General features: G+C 43.6%; 1 protein-coding gene across 5 annotated transcripts in view; it reads right to left on the reverse strand.

The window, feature by feature from the left end:
* Positions 1 to 2,708: 2,708 nt before the first annotated feature.
* Positions 2,709 to 23,116, reverse strand: part of LOC117367622 (zinc finger protein 665-like) — a 110,704-nt gene continuing 90,296 nt past the window's right edge. For 2 of the 5 annotated variants that reach the window (XM_033960360.1, XM_033960358.1), the window contains exons 4-6: positions 12,039 to 12,152; positions 11,559 to 11,687; positions 2,709 to 7,851 (exon numbers count right to left, since the gene is read on the reverse strand). In XM_033960360.1, the coding sequence (XP_033816251.1) occupies positions 4,796 to 7,851; positions 11,559 to 11,687; positions 12,039 to 12,152 (3,299 nt within the window). In that variant the 3' untranslated portion in view covers positions 2,709 to 4,795. Of the gene's footprint in view, positions 7,852 to 11,558; positions 11,688 to 12,038; positions 12,153 to 12,413; positions 12,528 to 15,725; positions 15,853 to 22,651; positions 22,891 to 23,116 lie in introns of those variants that run through there. The other 3 variants (XM_033960359.1, XM_033960361.1, XM_033960362.1) reach the window with 3 other exon arrangements.

A 23,116-nucleotide genomic window follows, 5' to 3' on the forward strand; every position in this document is an offset into this window, starting at 1 on the left:
TCAAACTTAAGTGAATAAATTAAAATACGGTACCTGCACATTACATTAGAAACTTATTTGTTTGAAGCTTTTACCAATTTCAGAACATTTATATCGTAGGTGACATAAACTTACCACTTGAACTACAATACAATAGTAAAACATACAGATTAAAAAGATTCCTTGATGAAACCCACTTAGCACTAAAACCCTCAGGTCCCACACATGAAAAAGGACACACCCTAGACTTCATCGCATCCAGCCCCCCCTCCCCCCAACATCTCAGATACTGACTGGCCCCCCTGTCCCCTGGTCAAACCACCATTTATTATCCTTCAAACTAAACCTACATATGGGCAACTCAACAACTAGACGACCTACCCAAAAATTAACAAGGGGAAAAATCAATCCCTCCCAATTCTGGCATGGAATTTCTGAATTCTTAAACACAACTCCAACCAATGCCAGCACAATACTAACTGACTAGAATAATGCAATCGACCACCCACTGAATTCTCTAGCCCCCATAAACTATTGCAAAACACGAACCACAACAAGCTCTCCTTGGTTCATGGATAAACTAAAAACAGAAAAACAAGCCTGTCGTAAACTCGAAAGGCAGTGGAGGAAAAGCAAACTACTTAAACACAAAACTGCATGGCGATCTGCAATCAACAAATACAAGTCCAACATTGCAGATGCCAATAATAATAATAATAACAATTTATATACCGCAGGACCGTGAAGTTCTATGCGGTTCACAATAATTAAAAGATGCTATAGATTGAGTGGAATTAACAAAGTTTAGAGTTAGTGATTAACAGTTCTAAAGATCATTTGTTGAGGACTAAGATTGTATAGGTCAGTTACCTAAGTACTTCAGGAACAGATGTGTTTTTAGGCGTTTCCGGAATTCCCTATAAGTAGTAGGCATGAGCAGTTGTTCCAGATCTTTACCCCATAATGCTGCTTGATGTGAGAGAAGATGTTGGTGATGACTTTTAAATTTACAACCTCTAACCGGTGGAGATACAAAGCTCGGATGTGAGCTTCACTTGTGCCTGTTGGTTGTGAAAGAGAAAAGGTCTGTTATATACAGTGGTGCCTCACACAACGAACTTAATTCGTTCCAGGAGCAAGTTTGTTATGCGAAAAGTTCGTTATGTGAAACGCGTTTTCCCATAACAATACATGTAAAAAAAAATAATTCGTTCTGTAGCATAAAATATGCTAAGATGACATAAAAAAAGATAAATTTACCTTGTTAGAGCTGTTAGCATGATACAGAGGGGATATATGTGAAGGGGAGGGGAGACAGGGGTTTTGTTGATCCTTGCTGTGTATTATAATCACCCCCCACATACTCCCCAGTACCTTTTTTAATTCCTCCCATCTTTCCCAGCCAGTGGCGTACAGGCCAGAAGCGCAGAGATCAGGAGCAATTCCTCTGCACGCCTGTGTGGGCCCATGCCGATCTCCGAATGGCTGCAGTTAGTTCTTGTGAGTCCCGCGAGAGCTGGCTGCAGTTAGTTCTTGTGAGTCCCGCGAGAGCTGACTGCAGCCATTCAGAGATCAGCGCAGGCCCAGGCGGCGGGGGGGGAGGTTTAAAACTATGCGGTGGCGGCGGGGGGAGGTTTAAAACTATGCGGTGGCGGCGGGGGGAGGTTTAAAATATGTAGCGCCAGTTAAGCGATGCAGCTCGGGCGACTTCGTTGTGTGAAACGAAATCCGTTGTACGGATCAAGACAAGAAGTTCATTGTGCGCAGCGTTCGCTGTGCGAGGCGGTCGTTATGCGAGGCACCACTGTATTTAGGGGCTAAGCCATAAAGTACCTTAAAGCAAAAACAACCAAACTTGAATTTCACACGTGCCTCCATCGGCAGCCAGTGTGGAAGTCGGTAGGAAGGTGTTACATGATTGAACTTCTTCAGTCCACAAAGTAGCCTAACCGCTGTATTTTGTACCAGTTGCAATCACCACATATTCTTCTGGGAAAGTGACAAGTAACATAGAGAAACATAGAGTATGACGGCGGCCCAACAAGTCTGCCCACTCAAGACCCCCTCCTTCCCTGGATTACTCATCTTTTATGCATAACCCTGTAGCACCCCCACCTGTTTGTCCCATCGATTTTTGAAGTCGAACACGATACTAGCCTTGACCACCTGGCGTGGAAGTTTATTCCATCGATCAATCACTCGCTCGGTGAAGAAGTACTTCCTGGTGTCACTATGAAATCTTCTCCCCTTAAGTTTTAGCGGATGCCCTCTTGTTGCAGTGGGACCCGTAAGAAAAAATATATCTTCCTCCACTTCAATGCGACCCGTGATGTATTTGAATGTCTCTATTATGTCCCCCCTTTCTCTGCGCTCCTCGAGACGATATAAGCGCAATCTGGTCAGACGTTCTTCATATGGGATGTTCTTAAGTCCTGAGACCATCCTAGTGGCCATTCTCTGGATCGACTCCATTCTCTTCACATCCTTTTGATAATGTGGCCTCCAAAACTGGACACAGTACTCCAGGTGAGGTCTCAACGGTAGTATGACTTCAGGCGATGTTACAATAATCGAGTTGACTCAGTATAAGGGATTGTACCAGAATTCTAAATGATGAGACATCAAAATATGCTCTAATGGACCGAAGCTTCCAGAGGGTGAGAAAACTTTTCTAACCAAGGAGTCCACCTGGTCAGGCTCTGGTCCAGTGTTACTCCCAATACCTTCATAGTAGGTTGAATAGGATAGCTAAGGATATTGATGCACATTGATGCTTTAGTGTCAAGCAGGTTTGGCGAAGCTATAAAAAATTTTGTTTTCTCTGAGTTTAGCTTTAGTCTGAATTCAGTCCTCCATAAAACCTATTACGCTCATGAAATAGAAAACAACAACTTCAGTATCCAAAAGCTCAACTAATGTGCAACGTGGCCACAGCTCCGGAATTAGGCCTCTCTGAAAAAACTTCACAGCCGGAGGCCCAGACCCTAGCCAATTACTTCCTTAACAAAATAAAACGGTACAATCAGAAGTTGAAAGTACGACCATTGTGGCAGCACCAAAGTACACATCCCCACAGGTAACTGCAGAGCCCTACAATGCTGACCAAGCCTGGAACAAACTATAACCTTTAGAAAACTCCACCACTGCCAAACTCCTAAAAAAAATTTCATCCCGCAGCCGTGCCCTTGATAACTGCCTTAACTGGCTGTTAGCCACTGCCCTTGATCACATCATCACTTGGATCACCAACCTCCTAAACAACCTACTTCAACATAGCCAACTCCCTTCCCGAATGGGCCAAATTGCCCTCACACCTAGTCCCCAAAACATAAACGCTGACTCATCAGACCCCCTCCATCTATAGGCCAATAGCAGGCATTCCTATACTAACAAAGCTAATGGAAACCCACGTCTGTAAACAATTCTCAGCCTACATAGAAAAACATAATTGCCTTCAACCCACAAAATTCAGATTCTGCCTGCACCACAGTACAGAGCTACTCCTAGTTACCTTAACCACTAAAATCAAACAAGTACTAAGCAATACTGCTCTAGTTCGATATCTCTGCTGCATTTGATTCCGTTAATCATCATGTACTCCTAACAAAACTTAACAACATTGGAGTCACCGGCACTCAGTTGGTTCAAAGAATTCTTGCAAAATAGAACCTACCTAGTCTGGAAAGATGAGGTCTTCTCAAGTAACTGGCAAGCTTTCCGTGGTGTGCCTCAAGGTTCTCCACGATCCCCATTATTCTACAATATATTCACGAGCTCTCTCGGCAACATGCCCTTCACTAACGTCAAATGCTTGCTGTCATATGCTGACGATATCCTGCTCATCCCAACAGAAAACCGCTCCAATGACAACCCCTTGAAAATATACACATGGGCCACTCTCAACAAACTCAAACTTAACCCTATGAAGACCAAAATACTATGGTTTCACAGTTCTCAACAAACAGCCCTCTCATCTGACACCTTGCCATCAGGAACCAAACTGAACATTGACAATACTTCCAAAGTCCTAGGAATCACACTAGACTCTACCCTTTCCTATGAGCCCCAAATCTCCAAACTGAAAAAAACCCCACCTTCTACTGGATGAGAAAACTCAGGCTAATCAGACCTTACTTCCACCAATACCACTTTGCGATCCTAACACAGATGTTGATATTGTCCCAGTTGGACTACTGTAATTCCCTCTTATGTTGGCATAAGCTCCACCCTCCTGCACAAACTACAGCAAATCCCAAACACGGCAATATGACTTATCTGCAAATTAAGAAAATTCGACTCCATCTCTCCTTACTACAAAAACTTACACTGGCTGCCCATCTCTGCACATATCAACTTCAAAGTATCATGCACCATATACTATATGCAAGCTCCTCAGAACCTTTCATAAACCTCTTCGTCAATTCTTGGTCCATCTCAGCGAGAAACATTAAGACTCCAGCTGATCCTCCCTTCACCAAAAGGAATCAAATACAAATGCATATTTAATACACTCTTCACCTACATCGGTGCAAAGAACTGGAACGACCTCCCAACAACCATCAAAGATGAATGTGATTACCTTAAATTTAGGAAGAAATTAAAAGTGCGCCTCTTTGGGACAATACACTCCATTGACAATAGATAAAATGTGTGAAGTATGAGGTTATCATTGCATATATAACAAAATGTTATAGAGCTTCTGCCTCTTCTCTTCTAACTCTCCTCTTGGTTATTCCCTCTTATGTTCCTAGAGTTGTATTTCCTTAGACTTGTATGTTTCCTTGAAGCTTTTCAGATATAGAGCAACTCATAAATACTAGATTAGATTATATGGGTTTTCTTCAGTGTGATTTCTTTCATGCTGTCTGAGGTAACTTTTTTGGTTGAAGCCTTTACCACATTCAGAACATGTATATGCTTTTTCTCCAGTGTGAATTATTTCATGAGTTCTGAGATTACTTTTGTGTTTGAAGTTTTTGCCACATTCAGAACATATATATGGTTTTTCTTCAGTGTGAATTTTTCTGTGACTTCTGATATCATTTTTTCGTTTGAAGTTTTTCCCACATTCAGAACATGTATATGGTTTTTCTCCATTGTGAATTCTTTCATGAGTTCTGAGATTACTTTTGTGTTTGAAGCTTTTACCACATTCAGAACATTTATATGGCTTTTCTCCAGTGTGGATTCTTTCATGAATTATGAGGCTACTTTTTTGAGTGAAACTTTTACCACATTCAGAACACTTATATGGTTTTTCTCCAGTATGGATTCTTTCATGAATTCTGAGGCTACTTATGCGTGCATAGCTTTCACCACATTCAGAACATTTATATGGGCTTTCTCTAGTGTGGATTCTTTCATGATTTCTGAGGCTACGTATTTGTGCATAGCTTCTATCACATTCAGAACATTTATATAGTTTTTCTCCAGTATGGATTCTTTCATGAATTCTAAGGCTACTAATGAGTGCATAGCTTTCACCACATTCAGAACATTTATTTGGGCTTTCTCCAGTGTGGATTCTTTCATGACTTCTGAGGCTACGTATATGTGCGTAGCTTTTACCACATTCAGAACATTTATATGGTTTATCTCCAGTGTGCGTTCTTTCATGAGTTATGAAGTTACCTTTATGGTTGAAGACTTTCCCACATTTAGAACATTTATAAGGGCTTTCTCCAGTGTGGATTCTTTCATGATTTCTGAGGCTACTTATGTGTGCATAGCTTTCACCACATTCAGAACATTTATATGGTTTTTCTCCAGTGTGCATTCTTTGGTGAGTTATGAGGTTACCTTTATGGTTGAAGACTTTCCCACATTCAGAACATTTATAAGGGCTTTCTCCAGTGTGGATTCTTTCATGATTTCTGAGGCTACTTATGTGTGCATAGCTTTCACCACAATCAGAACATTTATATGGTTTTTCTCCAGTGTGCATTCTTTGGTGAGTTATGAGGTTACCTTTATGGTTGAAGACTTTCCCACATTCAGAACATTTATAAGGGCTTTCTCCAGTGTGGATTCTTTCATGATTTCTGAGGCTACTTATGTGTGCATAGCTTTCACCACAATCAGAACATTTATATGGTTTTTCTCCAGTGTGTGTTCTTTCATGAGTTATGAGGTTACCTTTATAGTTGAAGACTTTCTCACATTCAGAACATTTATAAGGGCTTTCTCCAGTGTGGATTTTTTCATGATTTCTGAGGCTACTTATGTGTGCGTAGCTTTCACCACATTCAGAACATTTACATGGTTTTTCTCCAGTGTGGATGCTTTCATGAGTTATGAGGCTATTATGTTGACTGAAGCTTTTCCCACATTCAGAACACTTATATGGTTTTTCTCCAGTGTGGATTCTTTCATGACTTATGAGGCTATTTTGTTGACTGAAGCTTTTCCCACATTCAGAACATTTATATGGTTTTTCTCCAGTGTGGATTCTTTCATGAGTTCTGAGATTACATTTGTATTTGAAGCTTTTCCCACATTCAGAACATTTATATGGTTTTTCTCCAGTGTGGATTCTTTCGTGAGTTATGAGGTTATTTTGTTGACTGAAGCTTTTCCCACATTCAGAACATTTATATGGTTTTTCTCCAGTGTGGATTCTCTTGTGAGTTCTGAGATTACTTTTGTATTTGAAGCTTTTCCCACATTCAGAACATTTATATGATTTTTCTCCAGTGTGGATTCTCTTGTGAGTTCTGAGATTACTTTTGTATTTGAAGCTTTTCCCACATTCAGAACATTTATATGGTTTTTCTCCAGTGTGGATTCTCTTGTGAGTTCTGAGATTACTTTTGTGTTTGAAGCTTTTCCCACATTCAGAACACTTATATGGTTTTTCTCCAGTGTGGATTCTTTCATGACTTATGAGGTTATTTTGTTGACTGAAGCTTTTCCCACATTCAGAACATTTATATGGTTTTTCTCCAGTGTGGATTCTTTCATGAGTTCTGAGATTACATTTGTATTTGAAGCTTTTCCCACATTTAGAACATTTATATGGTTTTTCTCCAGTGTGGATTCTTTCATGACTTATGAGGCTATTTTGTTGACTGAAGCTTTTCCCACATTCAGAACATTTATATGGTTTTTCTCCAGTGTGGATTCTTTCATGAGTTCTGAGATTACATTTGTATTTGAAGCTTTTCCCACATTCAGAACATTTATATGGTTTTTCTCCAGTGTGGATTCTTTCGTGAGTTATGAGGTTATTTTGTTGACTGAAGCTTTTCCCACATTCAGAACATTGATATTGTTTTCCTCCAGTGTGAATTCTTTCGTGTTTTCTGAAATGATATTTTCGTTTGAAGCTTATATCACATTTAAATAACTTTCCTCTCCTGAGATTTATTTGATGCCCCTTTTTTTCACTAATGCTGTTTAATCCATATCTTCTCAGTTCAAATACCTGAGTGACATTTTTATCATGTACAGAACATTCTAATGGTTTTCTTTCTTCCGAAACATTTTGATGAGTTATAAGTTGTGATTTATACGCAAATGATTTTTCACACTCCATACACTGGGACAGCTTGTCATGTCTGTGATATGTATTTTGTCCTGGCAGGTTTGACTTCTCAGTGAACACATCCTCACATGTAATGCTGTGACAAAGTCTCTCCCCTCTGATTCTCTGGCTTTGTCTGAGATTTGCACAATTGGTTGAATTTCTCTTATGTTCAGTACATATATCCAAGCTCTCTCTTTTTGATGCATTTTCTTTCATGCTAGGTGGTCTAATACTCCCCACACTATCAGCTGAGAGATCTGGGTTGTCTCTGGAATGGTTTTTGTGTTTCCATTCCTCCTTTTGCTGTTTATCACACAATCTTATTATCGTATTCTCAAATCCAGCATCTGTGGATAAAAATGAAAAGTATATATATAAATTATATAGCTATTGAGTAAGACATACTGTACTGTATATACTTGTAAGCAAATATCCCTAAAGAAATATTTAAAGTCATTTAAATTTTAAGTCTACTTTATAAACTATGGGGCTCATAATCGAAAGAGAAAAACGTCCAAAAACCGGCCTAAGTCAGCACTTGGATGATCATAAACGAAAGATGTTCAAGTGCCGATAATCAAACCGGGTTTTGGATGTATTTCTAAACGACCTAGGCCTTCATAGTGCCGCTGAACAGCCATAGCTAAACGGGGCATTTCAGGAGTGTCGAGGGCGGGATTTGGGCGGGACGTGGGCAGGCTTAGACTTAGTTGTACAGCATGTATAACCGAAGGTTTTACAACAGAGCCTAGACGGAACTTGGACGTTGTGACTTAGACCAGTGTTTTTCAACCTTTTTACACCTATGGATCGGCAGAAATAAAAGAATTATTCTGTGGACCGGCATCGGTCCGTGGACTGGCGGTTGAAGAATATGGAGCTAAGTCATGGGCCAGACCCCGCCCATCTCTACCCAATCTCCACCCCAGACCCCGCCCCCATAATAGTACTAATTGCACCTTGCATGTCCCGTGCCTCATCTGGAAGCTTTCCCTCTGACGTTGCAACGTCAGAGAGAAGGCTTCCGGTTCAGGCACAGGATGCCCGTAGGAGCCACTGCCCGTGGCTTTGTGCACTGAATCAGCGAGGAAGGTAACACCACATCGATCGCACTGTGGACCGGCAGTTGAATAACACTGTTTTGGGTCTGATGCACGTGCTGGCCCTGTGGACCGGCAGGAAATTTCTGTGGAACGGCACTGGTCCATGGACCGGTGGTTGAAGAACACTGACTTAGACCATTTAAAACAAGATCTGTTTGCAATAAGTGGCAGATTATTCGGGACCTATTAGATGACTCAGATTCTGGTCTAATGTGTATTACTGAGTCTCGGATTTCCCAGGAAGAAACATTTTCTCAGAGTGAACTTTGCCCGAATGGCTTTAGAAATGATAAAAGAGAGGTTGGGCTAGCATTGATTTATAAATCTTTTTTCCAATGTGCAATTAGTTGATAAGGCCAGCCTCCCAGAATTGGAATATCTCTTGGTATCTGTCAAGGACAAATTGTCTTATCATCCTGTGGGTATCCTTCTTTTATATCGCCCGCCAGTCCCATGGAATAAATCAAGTTCTCCTGTTACTGAAAGTATTGCTAATTCTTCAGTAAAAGTTCAAAGGCTACTTGTACTAGGTGACATCAACTTGCATCTCGAGGATACAAATGATAAGGATATTCTTGATTTCATTTCCCTGCTTCGTTCTTTGGATTTACCCTTGCCTCAAATGACACCCACTCACGAGAAAGGGCACTCTCTCGACATTCTCACCTTCATGGATCTTACCTCCCAGAGCTCTGCTATCGACCATATACGCTGGCAGAGAGTCCCTTGGTCGGACCATTACCTTGGTGAATTTACATGACTCATCTTCATGTCTCATATACCAGAAAAAGTTCAGCACAAAAGAACTGTAACTTTTAGAAAGAAAATTAGGTCAGACCTATTTTGGACACGAACACTAAAGTCGTTACCTTGCTCTCCAAGAGAAGACCCAGTAGATGGTAGCTGGGTTAACTGGAGAACAATTTCCAATCTAACACTCGCTCCTCTTATTACCAAATCCATTACTCATGTTAGAAATTCTCCCTGGTTTACACCATCTCATAGAGAACTCAAGCAAGCATGAAGGAAACTTGAGCGTAAATGGAAGAAATCTAATTTAGACTTAGATAAACTTAATTGGAGGCTCGTTATAAGATGCTACTATGGCGGTAAAATCGCCAATTCTAAATCTCCAAAGTGGTACTCTGTTTAGACTTTGGCGTACATTAACAAGTCATGACCATAAATCTCTTCAGGTTTTACCACCTTCTGCAAATCCTCTTGCTTCTTTTTTGGAAGATAAAATCGTTACCATTAGGAATTCTTTCTCTACAGTGGACTTTGGTCTCTTCTCAGACTTCAAGGTTAGTTTAATGCTGATGCCAGCAGATCGTTTCCGGCACTCATTTGACTTGGTATCTGAGTCCCAAGTTTCAAAACTATGCGCAGAATTGATTCGATGTAAATGCACCCTTGATCCAATTCCCTCTTATCTTTTTGCTAATATTCCATCTCAAGCAATCAATTGGCTGACTATATTACTAAACTATGCTTTAGAAACAGGGTATTTCTGATATGACATGGGTCTAATTAGCTTTATCCCTCTCTTGAAAAAACCAGACCTTGACCCAACTGTCACTTCCCACTATAGACTGATTGCAAATATACCTTTTCTAACTAAACTTATGGAATCAATTATTGTCAGCTAACTCTCAAGTTACCTGGAGAAGTTTTCCATCCTTTTACCTTTCCAGCATGGGTTCCGCCTGAATTTCAGCACAGAAACCCTTTTGGTCTCTCTCCTTTCTAAGATCCAGCAGTTACAATCTTGTAAGAAACTGCAGCTTTTGACGTAGTCAGTCATAATATTCTGCATTACCTGCTCTCAGACCTCGGCCTTGATCAGACTATTTTGGACTGGTTCGATAAATTCCTATCCTCCCGTTCTTACTCAGTTAATATGGAAGAATCTAATTCAAAATCTTGGAGAGCCCTTTGTGGTGTTCCCCTAAGGGAGTCCCAAGGGAGGAGCCCGAGGCGGCTGAGCCAATCAGGGCCTTAGGCCCCTCCCCATGCATCACATGATGCACCGGGGCAGGGCCTCAGGCCCGCATTGCACAGGAGGCCGGAGGAGCAGGAGGGACTAGCACCCCTCTTGCTCCCAACTAAAAGGTACGGGGCAGAGGTGTCCGGTGGCAGGTGGGAGTGGGCATTCCTCCTGCCATTTGTGGTTCACCGGGGGGGGGGGGGGCAGTATTTTAACAGGTCTGCCTGTTTTTATTCATTTTTTTAATGAGACAGATATTTTGCATGTGTAATACACGCAAAATATCTGTGCCATGGAAAAAAAAGAATGAAAAAACACCAGGCAGACCTGTCCAAAAACCAGCAGACCTGCCTACAGCAGTCAGGTTTTAGGATAGTAAAACCCTGTGCAAAATAGCCAAGCAAATGTTAGTGAATCAATTGCTTGGCTATTTTGCATGGGGTTTTACTCATTTGCTTGGGTTGGGTCGGATCGGACTGGAAAATACGTGGTGGGCCATTTAGTGAATCGGGTGGGTGGGCAGTGATTGTCGCTAAACCTGGGAAAACAGGTTTAGCGACGATCACTGACTTTAGTGAATCAGGGCCTTTGTTGCTCTGAAAATGAACCAGGACACTCGACACAAATAGGATGAGAGATGATAGGTGTTGAAAGACGAGGAAGAGAAAGGAGAAAAACATTGGAAATGGTGAGGGAGAATAAGAAAAAGAGAAGGTATAACCCCCCCCCCCCCACAAAAAAAAAAAAAGAAAAGAAAATAAGAAAAACAGACCTGACAATGAAAGGAGAAAAGTAAAAATAAGGGAAATGAAATAGAACACACACGTAATCCTCCCAACAAAGGTTAAAGGAGGGACTGTGATGGTAACACCTCGGTCTCATTGTGCCAGATCCAGAGGAGGAGTTTTTGTTATAGGAAAAGTTTGTATCATGTCATCACTAGTTTTAATTCAAGCTCCATCACCTGTTTCCTGCAGTTCCTCACATGAGTTTGTGGTGGTCCGATTTCCTCTTTCCTCAGATCCCGGAGGTTGAGTCCTGAATACCTCTTGCTCAAATCGGATTAAAATATCAGGTTTGATGTTGTGGGAGCCTGATATGGGATGAAGACAGTACAATAGGTTTAAAAAAGGTCACCCAAGAGCCTGATTATCTTACTACTGAAGTGGGCAACTCCTTTCCTCAAGAGGTACAAACAGCTTTGTTCATCAGAAGTTTGTTTGTTTTTACACAGATTGATTTGTGATCTACAGCAGGGGTGGTGGTCCTTGAGGGCCACAAGCCAGTCAGATTTTCAAGATTTCCATGGACAGTGGTATAGTAAGTTTTCAATCAACTTGGAAATTTGGAAGGAGAAGAGGATGATGGCCTCTCACCACCACCAAGTTCCTCGATGGTCTCGGCTGACCTTAGTAAAGCTGTGCAGAAGGAATTTGATACTTACTCGGTACAGAAAGATGAGTCTGTTCAGATGCCTCTGATTCAGGAGGATCTATGAAGGGGAGATCCTCCTCTTGTTTAACGCTCAGCGAGAAAACGGATGTTACAATCGGAAACACTGTTAAAAGAAAACACGTCTCGGATTCACCAAGAATCTGATAACAATAAATTAGGAAATAAATTTTAAGTCTGTTTTGGGCCTTTTACTAAAGCTTAGTGCATGCTAGTGGAATTAGCGCATGCTAAATACTAAGAAGCCCATACATATAAAGTGGGCTTCTAAGGACTTAGCATGTACCTCTTCCATTAGCGCACTCTAAGCTTACATAAAGCTTACATAATGTCAACCTGGTGCTCTGAAAATGCAAAGCTTGCTTACTCTTGGTGGGCTCATTCGGGTTCCCTTTTCCCTCCAATTCACCGTGTTGTGCAATATATTTCTCATCTTCTTTTTTAATCCTGAATATAACATCAGGATTAACGATTAAATAACCTGTTAATAAGAAATAGGAAAATGATATTTACATTATATTTGTAGAATCCCATCTATTTCCGTGTGTCTCTGTGGCAATTTCGAGAGCACCCACAGACTGCCAAGGATTGTAAAATAGGCCCAAGGGGGGAACCTACAAGTGGGAAGGGAGTAAAGGCAACTCCTATTTAGAGGGGAGGGAAACAAACAGGATGAAGCACAAATTTCCAGCTTCCACCAAAAACACAAAGTTTCAACCAAAAACAGACAGAAAAAAGAATTTGGGGCCAGTTTTGGCACTGTAACCAAAATTTGTTTGGCTTCTATATCTATGTATATATTTCAATATATACATAGATAGGTATATATCTGTAGGCATATATATACAGTATATATTGAAATTTGAGTGTATGCCTGTCAAAGCTTAAAGCAGACCTGCACAACTCAAAAATGATCCGGGGCTGCAATGAAGTCGGAAAATGTAGCGTGGGCAGCAGGTCGTGGCCACGGCTCGAGGCACCCAGAAGTGCGCGGATGTTGCCATGATGACATCATGTGCATGTGTGACATCATCACATCAACATCCACAGACCTCCCAAGCTCCGCCCTAAACTCACCCAAGCTCTGCCCTTTTTCCTTTCATCTTTCATATACAGTACATACAATATACACAGCAGATATAAATTCTCAAAACTGACACATTTCAATCACTATATTGAAAATAAAATCATTTTCCCTACCTTTGTTGTCTGTTGACTTTATTTTTCTGTGCTTTTAACTATGTTTCCAGGGCCTTCTTGTCCATTGACTGTTTTTCTCTCCATCTTCACTTTCTGCCTTGTGTCCATCTTTGGCATTAACTTAATATTCTCTCTTCCCCCCCCCCCCCACAATGTAACATTTCTCTCTCCCTTCCTCCTTTCTACCCCCTGCAGTCCATCTCACTTCCCTTCCTCCTTTCTGTGCCCCCTCCCAGTCTAACATTTCTTTCTACCAGTCCAACATTTCTTTCTCTCTTCCTCCTGCATGCTTCTCCTCCGGTCCTCCTTCCCTGTCCTAACCAACATCTCTCTCTCTCTCCCTCCATGAGTTCAACTTTTCACTCTCTACCCTCTCCCCCTTCCTATGAGTGTAACATTTCTCCTTCCCTCCTTGCTGTCCTCTCCATCCATCTCACCCTCTCCATGAGTCCAACACTTTCTGCCTCCTGCACGCTTTCTCTCTCTGTCCTTGCCTCTTCCCTTGAGTGGCATCCCTCCTTCCCACCCCCCAACCCAACATGCTCTCTCCCCATGCACCATCTCACCCTCCCCTCCAGTGCATAGCACCTTTCCTTTCTCTCCCCTTCTGCCAAGCCAGCAGCACCTCTTCTGCCTTTCCTTTTCCTCCATCTGTCCAGCAGTAACTCTCCTCCCTTCCCTTTCCCTCCTCCCCCAGTCCAGCAATACCTCTCCTCTCTAGCCTAGTACCTGCTCACTGTGTACTTTTAACTTCGCCACACAGATGCCACTAGCATTAGTTTAGACGCAGTTCCATCAGGCAGCCTCAGGGCCTTTGCTATGTCGTCTCGCATCATCGAAACGGGCCGGCCTAGCAAAGGCCCCGAGGCTGCCTGATGGAACCGTGTGTAAATTAATGCTAGTGGCAGCTGTGTGGAGAAGTTAAAAGCACACTGAGCTGCCACTGCTGGTCCAGGGGTGGGGAGAGAAGACGAGGAAGGCAGGAGTCCCGGCAGATATGCGATGGCAGGAGTCCCGGCATACATGACGGTAGCAGGAAGTTTGTGACTGTTGTAAGTCTTCAGGCAGCCACTACGCAACGCAAGTCTGCCCTGGAAGTAGAATAAAGTGCTCCGGGGCAGGCTTGCTCAGAGACGTGGCAGCTGCCTGAAGACTTACTAGGAAGTGGGTGGGCAGACAGTAGGAGTTCACCCTGGCGCGGGCCGCAATGAGAGCTATATTTTGTGCAGGGCTGGCTTAAAGCTTAGTAACTTAGTAAATGACAGAAGACAAAGACCTGAATGGTCCATTCAGTCTGCCCAATAGATACATGCATTATAAATCCAGTTGTCTTTGTTCGTTGATATTTCTGGGTCATAGACCGTAGATGTCTGCCCAGTAATGTGCTTAGGTTCCAGCTACTGGAGTTGCCGTTGAAGCTCACTCCAACCTATCTAGACCTTCCCAAATTATTGGCGTTCCCATCAAAGCCCTCCCCAGCACATCCTAAGCCAAATAACCATATACAGGACACAAACTATTCAAGTCTGCCCAGTTCTTCCAATTATACCCTTCCTTTTCTGATTAGAGATCCTCTGTGTTCATCCCACTGCCAATTGATTAAGAAATCTTAAAAATTTGCTGGTACAGATATTTCTCTTCATGGCCTTCCTAGATGGAGAAAACCAAAAAAACTCTGTGGAGTGACGATGTTCCCAAATGGACTTTATTTGAAAGTATCAAAGTTCCAAAAGTACACTGAAATCATCCACATAAAATAATTCCATCCACATAAAAGTAAATCATCCACATAAGAGCCTTAAAGGACCTAGTCCGCTAGGGATACAGGACCCAACACAGTCCGCGTTTCTACAAAAAAGTCTTCTTCAGGGGTCCCTGGGGGTCCTATAAAGGTGAATACGTGGGAAACAATTGTGTGGTGAACCGGAAGCGAGACAGCTGCTAATCATCTCGGTGACATCTGTTACCATCTGAAGGGGGTTATACAGTTGTCCAGTCTGCAGCCGACATGTCATGGCCTTACCCAGATTTTGTAGTTCTCGGCAAGAAATCTGACAAGTAAATCCTTCCCCTGGCCTTCTGCACCAAATTTTTGTAGTTTAGAAAAGAAAGATAGACTCCAACTGAAGTTGAAAAACTAGAGCAGCAGTTCACAACCCTGTCCTAAAGGACCACCAGCCAGTCAGGTTTTTGAAATAGCCCTAATGAATATGCATGGGGCAGATTTGCATGCCTATCAGCTCCATTATATGCAAATCTCTCTCATGTATATTCATTAGGGCTATTAGGACTGGGTTGGGAACCGCTGAACTATAGGCTTCTTACATTGGCTCCTATTGGATATAGGATGGCATCAGAGCCAAGTTCTAAATTTCAAATGAACATGGGATCCAAAACTTGGGATTATTCCAGGGCTGACAAAATAACAGCATCCATTCCATAACGTACCTGTGATAAATGATAAAGAAGGTGTATTTACCTCGTGAGATGAGGATGTCTTGAATCTCCTTAATGACCTTCTTGTACAGCTCTTTCTGCCATTCTTCCAGAACGTTCCACTCCGTCTCCAAGAAATAAGCAGCGACATTCTTGAATGTGACGGATGTCTGGAAAGCAGACAAGGACACAGTCAGCCACAGTTTCCTTATGTTCCTGTAGCAGACGTTTAGGGGTATTTTCAAAACATTAAGATGTCCAAAATATGGCATAAATCAGCATTTGGATGTCCTAATCGCCAGGACATCCAAGTGCCGATTTTCGAAGCCTGTCTTTCTGGATGTCTTGCGAGGTGTCCGGGCCACTGTATGTCCAGAATTCAAGGGGGCATTGGAGGCGTGCTCTATGCAGGCTTTAGGCAGCTTTGGACGTGCTTGAGTACCTGATTGTAAAAACCGCTTAGATAACCTTGATAGGCGGTATATAAAATCCTAATAAACTTGAAACTTGAATACACCCAAAATTTTAAGGGAGACCTGTATTGGATACTTAATTGTTTTGAATTCCAATTCAGTTATGGATGGATTTTTGTCTGTTTCAAGCATAAGGAATTTGGTTTTATCTGCATTTAACTTCAATTTATGGTTGGTCATCTATTTTTCTACTTCCTCCAGAATTGTTTCCAGGTGACCTAATGAGTCTTGGGTATCATAAGGGAAGAGAATGATAATATCATCTGCGTAACTGAATGATGTTACGTTTAGGTTCTCTAAAGTGGTGCCCAGAGAGGATATAAAAAGATTAAATAAAATGGGTGATAGAGGGGACCCCTGAGGAACTCCACAAGGGTTAGACCATGGGTCTGATTTAAGATCTTTTTGTTTGACTCTATAAGTTCTTTTTTTAAGGAAACCTTGGAACCAGTTATGGACCTTGCCAGAAATCCCAATGTCATCTAGTATCTGCAGCAAAATAGAGTGATCTACAAGGTCGAAGGCAGCGGAGAGATCTAGTTGAATTAGAAGGATCTTACGTCCTTGGCTGAGGTACTGTCGAGCAATGTCAAGCAGAGTAGCTAGTAGAGTTTCAGTGCTATGATTTGTTCTGAATCCTGATTGAGAAGAATGTAGTATATTGTGGTCTTCTAGGTAATTGGAGAGGTATTGTGTCACAAGACCTTCAATCAGTTTGATGTACAGAGGAATTGAGGCAATGGGTCTATAACAGTGTTCTCAAACTCAAACCCTTCGCAGGGCCACAATTTGGATTTGTAGGTACTTGGAGGGCCGCAGAAAAAATAGTTAAAGTCTTATTAAAGAAATTACAATTTTGCATGAGGTAAAATTCTTTATAGTTTATAAATCTTCCCCCCCCCCCACAAAGGCCTGCATGTTCCCCCTTTCTTTGCAGCATCCTCTGGCTTCCCCCCTGGCCTCCCAGTCTTAGTTTCTGCTAATTACCATAGCCTGCAGAGAGGATCGCCAGTGCTGTAGCATTCCTTGCAGGTTACCATCGGCCTCCGCAGCACGTTCCCTCTGCTGCGGTCCCGCCCCCCTCTTCTGACATCAGGGGAAGGATCGCGGCAGAGGAAACGTGCTGCTGAGGATGACGGCAGCCTACAAGGATCGCTACAGCACTGGCAATCCTCTCTGCAGGCTGCGGTAATTATCTGAAGGTAAGAGTGGGAGGCCAGGGGGGAAGCCGGAGGATGCTGCAAAGAGCGGGCAGCACTAGTACAGATCGTGGGCCGCAAAATAGTACCTGGTGGGCCGCATGTGGCCCCCGGGCCGCCAGTTTGAGACCACTGGTCTATAATTATTAGGAGTGTCAATAGGGCCTTTTTGATCTTTCAATAGAGGGGTAATTAAAATCTCACCTAGGTAATGTTCTGGATGGAACTTTAGCATTCTGAGCTAGACTTCTAAGTGCCAAAAAGGTATTCAACTGATCAGATGACTACTGAAGGGATTAAGATGACCCCCTACACTCCCCCAGTGGTCACGACCCCCTTCCCACCCCACAAAGATCTGAATGAAACAGTACATACCTGTCTCTAGAAATAATTAATAATAATAATAGTAGTAGTAGTAGTAGTAGAGAGAAATGCCAGACTGTGGGAAGGGGTAAAGGAAGGAGTGAGAAGTCAGATGAGGGAGGAAAGAAAAGAGATGTTGGACTACTGGGGGTGGAGGGAGTGAAGGAGAGAGATGTCAGACCATGGAAACAGGGAGGGAAGGAGAGAGAGAGAGATGGGAAGGGAAGGGAAGACATGGAAAAATAGATTTTGAGAAGAAAGCAGAAAAATGGAAAAAAGTTGGATATTAAAATTTAATGCCAAAGATGGATGCAGGGCAAAAACTGAATAAGGAGAGAAAAACAGTCAATAGATAAGAAAGCCCTGGAAACACAGTTAAGAGCACAGACAGAAGGAAGAGCAACCAGATACTGGGAAAAGATGATTAGAAAATAAAATCACCAGCCAACAAAGGTAGGGAAAAAGATTTTATTTTTAATTTAGTGATTGAAATGTGTCAGTTTTCAGAATTTTTATCTACTATTTATATTGTGTGAATATGAAAAATTAATGGAAGAAATTGCATTACAATTAGTAATGGGGATGGGGTCTGGAGTGGAGCTTGGTCGGCCAATGGTTGGGGTACTGAGTTGATATTTGTTAGATAGACTTAGGAGGTACTTGGCTTGAAGAAGTTGAGAAAAATTGCTCTAGTGGATCCCAGTCCTGAGCCTACCATCTATTAAAGAGACCATGCATGGGTAAAATAACAGAGGCAGCTCTCCCTTTTCCTACCTCAAAACCCCCTAGGGTTGGATCCCAATATTTGTATACAGAGTACTGTAATCTACCTCCAACAGGTTAGTCTTCCCTCTAAAAACCAGATGAACAAGAAAAGAGAAGGGAAAGCTGGAAGAGATGCACAGGGTAGAGAGAAGAATGTCTTCTCTGATATAAGGCAAAAAAAGAGAGAGAAATCAAAACAAAGAAAAGAAGGTAAAATTAGGTCCTTACCTGATAATTTTCTTTCCTTTAGTCACAGCAGATGAATCCAGAAACTAATGGGATTATGTCCACCAACCAGCAGGGGGGAAATAGAGCTCACTGAATTGACCTTGGGTATATCTTATATCCTATCCTATAACCCTCATTGGAGTTCTTTTCCATCCTAATCTCTGTAAACTGTGCCGAGCTCCACGCTTGCGGAGATGGCGCGGTATACAAACCTAAAGTTTAGTTTAGTTTATCTTAGATGCACATCCTCCGGGCCAATCAGTATAGGTCTTCTCAAAGCAGTTGAAATAAATCATATAAAAGTAAATCACATAAAACACATCAACTGCATTAAACATATGAGACATAGGACCTCTATGGAACTTCTTCCATTCCATGCACTACCTGAATCATTGATACATCAAAATCGTGACTGCAACTTCGGTTTAAAGGCAAGCCCAAACTGCTCCTGAGAGCGACAAACCCCGCACCAGGGTGGGGCTCTGGATTCATCTGCTGTGACTAAAGGAAAGAAAATTATCAGATAAGGACATAATTTTACCTTTCTTGTCATCAACAGCAGATGAATCCAGAGACTAGTGGGATGTACAAAAGCAGTCCAAACGTAGGGAGGGAAATAAACAAGTGAGCTGAAAACCTGCCCTGCAGCACATGTCTAAGGAGATACGACACCCAGGGAGTACGTATCCTATGAACATACAGAGGGTAACTCCTCTAGCCCATGTGAGCAGGAGCAATCCTTGCCTAAGAGCACCACGCTACGGAAAACCCCAGCTGCAGTGTCCCTCCATTAATAGTTTGAGTGTAAAGCAGCCTGCTAATGCGATCACCAGGCTTCAAATAACCTCCTGTGGAATGCAACCAACATGTCTGGCAACGGTCCTTGGCTGATGGCAAACCCCATGAGCCTCGTCGTAAACCAGACCTACTTCCCTTGGAAGGTTCTAGGACAGCCAGCCTGGATTCATGACAAATGAAGATTCCCCATCTGACTGAAGCCATCTCAAGTACCAAGTCCCTAGGACACCAGAGGCCACACTGTTGACCCCAGTCAAGAATAATGCCAGAGGAGAGGCAAGGCATCCCCTTGTAACCAGACACTACTCTGTACCCGGGCCATGAAGTGACAAGTGCCTGTCCCAAGGAGAAACAGTAACAGCCTCAGACACTGAGGTAGCTTATTCAACCGCCAGTCCATTCCTCCACAGAAGGTGTGGAAAGAATAACTCAGAGCAATAGGGAGAGCTATCAACTAGCCTGCAATCAGCCTAGCCATAGCTTAACTGCCTTCCAGCTGGGGCCAAGCATGGTATACCAGGCCACATGTGAAATGACTCCCCAGCCAAGGCCAACCCACTGTCCATGTGGCAGCATCTAGGGTCGGCCGCTTAGCAGTGGCAAAGGCAGTACTGCTGGAAGCAGCGTCCCTACTCTGAGAGTAGAAATACTAATAGCGGTGGCGACGTCAGCTGCAACTGCAGTGACCCCCGATCCGTGGGAAGGGCCTCGAGCGCCTGCCCTTAGGGCATCCTTCCGCTCGCTGCTGCCCGACCTGACTGCAAGCCCGTGGGTGTCTGCTACTACAGCTGAAGCAGCTTCCGCTTCCCTACGCAGGAAAGGAGGAAAAATACTCCCCATACCGGTGCCTCCCTGAAGAGAACAGCGACCCCTGTAACTCCATGCCCATAGCCCAAGTCAGCTTATGGAACTGAAGTATCCAAGTCCTTCAAGGGGAGAGGGGAAAGGGGACCTGGGAGCCCAGGTGGTGCCCCCCCCAAAGGTAGGCACCATACAGCTCATATCGCGCAGCTCAGCTGAGGCCTACTCCTCATGAATCTTTCTCCACTGAGGTCTGCGCCCCAGGAATCAGCCTTCCACTGTGGCCTGCGCCACAGGGATCGGCCTTCCACTGCAGCCTGCGCCACAGGGATCGGCCTTCCACTGCGGCCTGAGCCACAGGAATATTCCTCAATCGAAGCCTGAGCCATAGGAGAATTTCTCAACTGAGGTCCATATCACAGGAGCCTCTCTCATCTAAGGCCTGTGTCTCCGGAATATGTCTTGACCTGAGGCCTGAGCTCCAGGAATCTTTCTTGCCCTGAGGCCTAAGCCCCAGGAAACCTTCTTGCCCTGAGGCCTGAGCCCCCAGGAATCCTTCTTCCACTGAGGCCTGAGCAACTGGAATATCACTCAACTGAGGCCTAAGCCACAGGAAAATTGCTGAACTGAGGACCAAGTCACAGGAGCATTTCCCATCTGAGGTCTAAACACCAGGAAATTTTCTTCACTGAGGCCTAAGCCACATGAAACTCACTCATCTGCGGTCTAAGCCACTGGAAGATCTCACCTCTGAGGCCTAAGCCACTGGAAGAACTCACCTCTGAGGACTAAGGCACAGGAATATTACTCATCAGTGGCCTCAGCTACAGGCAGACGTCACGTCTGAGGCCTAGGCCACCGGAAGAACTCACCTCTGAGGCCTAGGCCACCGGAAGAACTCACCTCTGAGGCCTAGGCCACTGGAATAATTCTCAACTGAGCCATGGGAATAATTCTCAACTGAGGCATCAACTGAGCCACAGGAATCTTCCTCTACTGAGGCTCAATCCAAAAGAACACGTCTTATTTGAAGCCTTAAGCTGCAGGACTATCATGTTAACTGAGGCCTCAGCCGCAGGAATATTTTTCTTGCTGAGGCCTAAGTCACAGGAATATCTCACCAATGAGGCCGAAGCCATAGGAATATCGTACCTCTGAGGCCTAAGCCACAAGAATATCTCACCACTGAGGCCGAAGCCATAGGAATATCTCACCACTGAGGCCTAAAGCCACAGGAAGATCTCATCTCTGAGGTCTAAAACCACAAGAAGATCGTACCTCTGAGGCCTAAAGCCACAGGAAGATCTTACCTCTGAGGCACCAGGAAAGGCTCTCAACCAAGGCCAGCCCCAGAAATCAACCTCCACTGAAGCCTACACCACAGGGCCATGTCCCATTCTAGGCTTAAGCCACCAGAATCTTTTTTGTTTGTTTGTTTGTTTAACTGAGGCCTAAGCCACAAGAAGATTTCACATCTGAGTCTAAAGCCCCAGGACTAAAACTCAACTTAGGCCTAAACCCCAAGAACATGCACAGGAGCATTTCTCCACTGAGGCCAAAATCCCCATAACATACACAGGAGCATTTCTCAACTGAGGCCTAAAGCCCCAGGAACCTTTCTCTGTACTGAGGCCTAAGCCACAGGAACATTTCTCTCTACTGAGGCCTAAACCACAGGAACATGTCTCTCTACTGAGGCCTAAGCCACAGGAACATGTCTCTTTACTGAGGCCTAAGCCAAGTGCTCACATGCTCCTGCACTACTGGAAGGCAAAGGGAGAGGTGTTAGTGCTGCAGCACACAGGGAACTGTGCCGGCACCCATGGTCATGCTTTTCTTCTAATAGGAAAGGACCTTCTGACCACATCAGCTTTTTCTTTTTCTTTCAACCGGCTGGGAGAGTGGGGAAGGGACCTGGGTGGGCCCAGGTGTTGCCCCTAAAGTTAGCTCAGTATGGCTAACACCCCTAGGCTCTACTGAAGCCGAAGCAACAGGAGCAAATAGCCTTCCATCCTCAGGAGCCAGAACCAGAACGATAGCAGCCATTTTTCAGATCTAGGAAACTGGTGCTGATAGCTGCAGCCAAGCCTGGCTGAAATCCACTCCAGAATCCAGGAGCTGTAAGAAACCCATCCTCAACCTGCTGGAGACAGAGTATACTGATTGGCCAGGAGGATGTGCGCTCTATCTCTCTGCGGTCAGTTCAATGCACTCTATCAATTCAGTGCGCTATATCTCTCCCTGCTGGTTGGTGGATGTAATCCCACTAGTCTCTGGATTCATCTGCTGTTGATGACAAGGAAAACACCTTTTTATTAGACTAAATACATTTTTTTAATTACCTGATCAGAACCCAGGACAGACATTTCCTTCCTGTTTCCCTCTGAATTCTGCAGCTGCTACGATGGATTCAGGCTGGAGATTTCTCTCTTCCTAGAAAGATGAGAAGATTGGGTTGATCCCTGAGTCTCAGATATAATCCCTCCTCTCCCCCTCTGCAGGAAGAAAACTGGGTCTCCCAGGGCTTTCCAGTTGCAGGACACAGAAAGTTTCTGCTTCTCTTCTGAATCTTGTCTGTTCTTTGCAGCTCTGCCGAAGTAGAGGAAGGAACTGAGCATGCTCAAAGCTTTTCAACTACCCCGTTGCAGAGGTCATCCTGGAATATCCCACCTCCTTAAGGTGGAGCTGTAGAAATAGCAGATCTATGTTTTCTCTAGAGAACCACCTTAAGAAGGCAGGATATTCCAGGATGATCTCAGCCGGAGGGGCGGGGTGAAGAGCTCTGCACATGCTCTGTTGCTGCCTTT

This window comes from Geotrypetes seraphini, chromosome 10 (assembly GCF_902459505.1).
Source record: "Geotrypetes seraphini chromosome 10, aGeoSer1.1, whole genome shotgun sequence".
Lineage (NCBI taxonomy): Eukaryota > Metazoa > Chordata > Amphibia > Gymnophiona > Dermophiidae > Geotrypetes > Geotrypetes seraphini.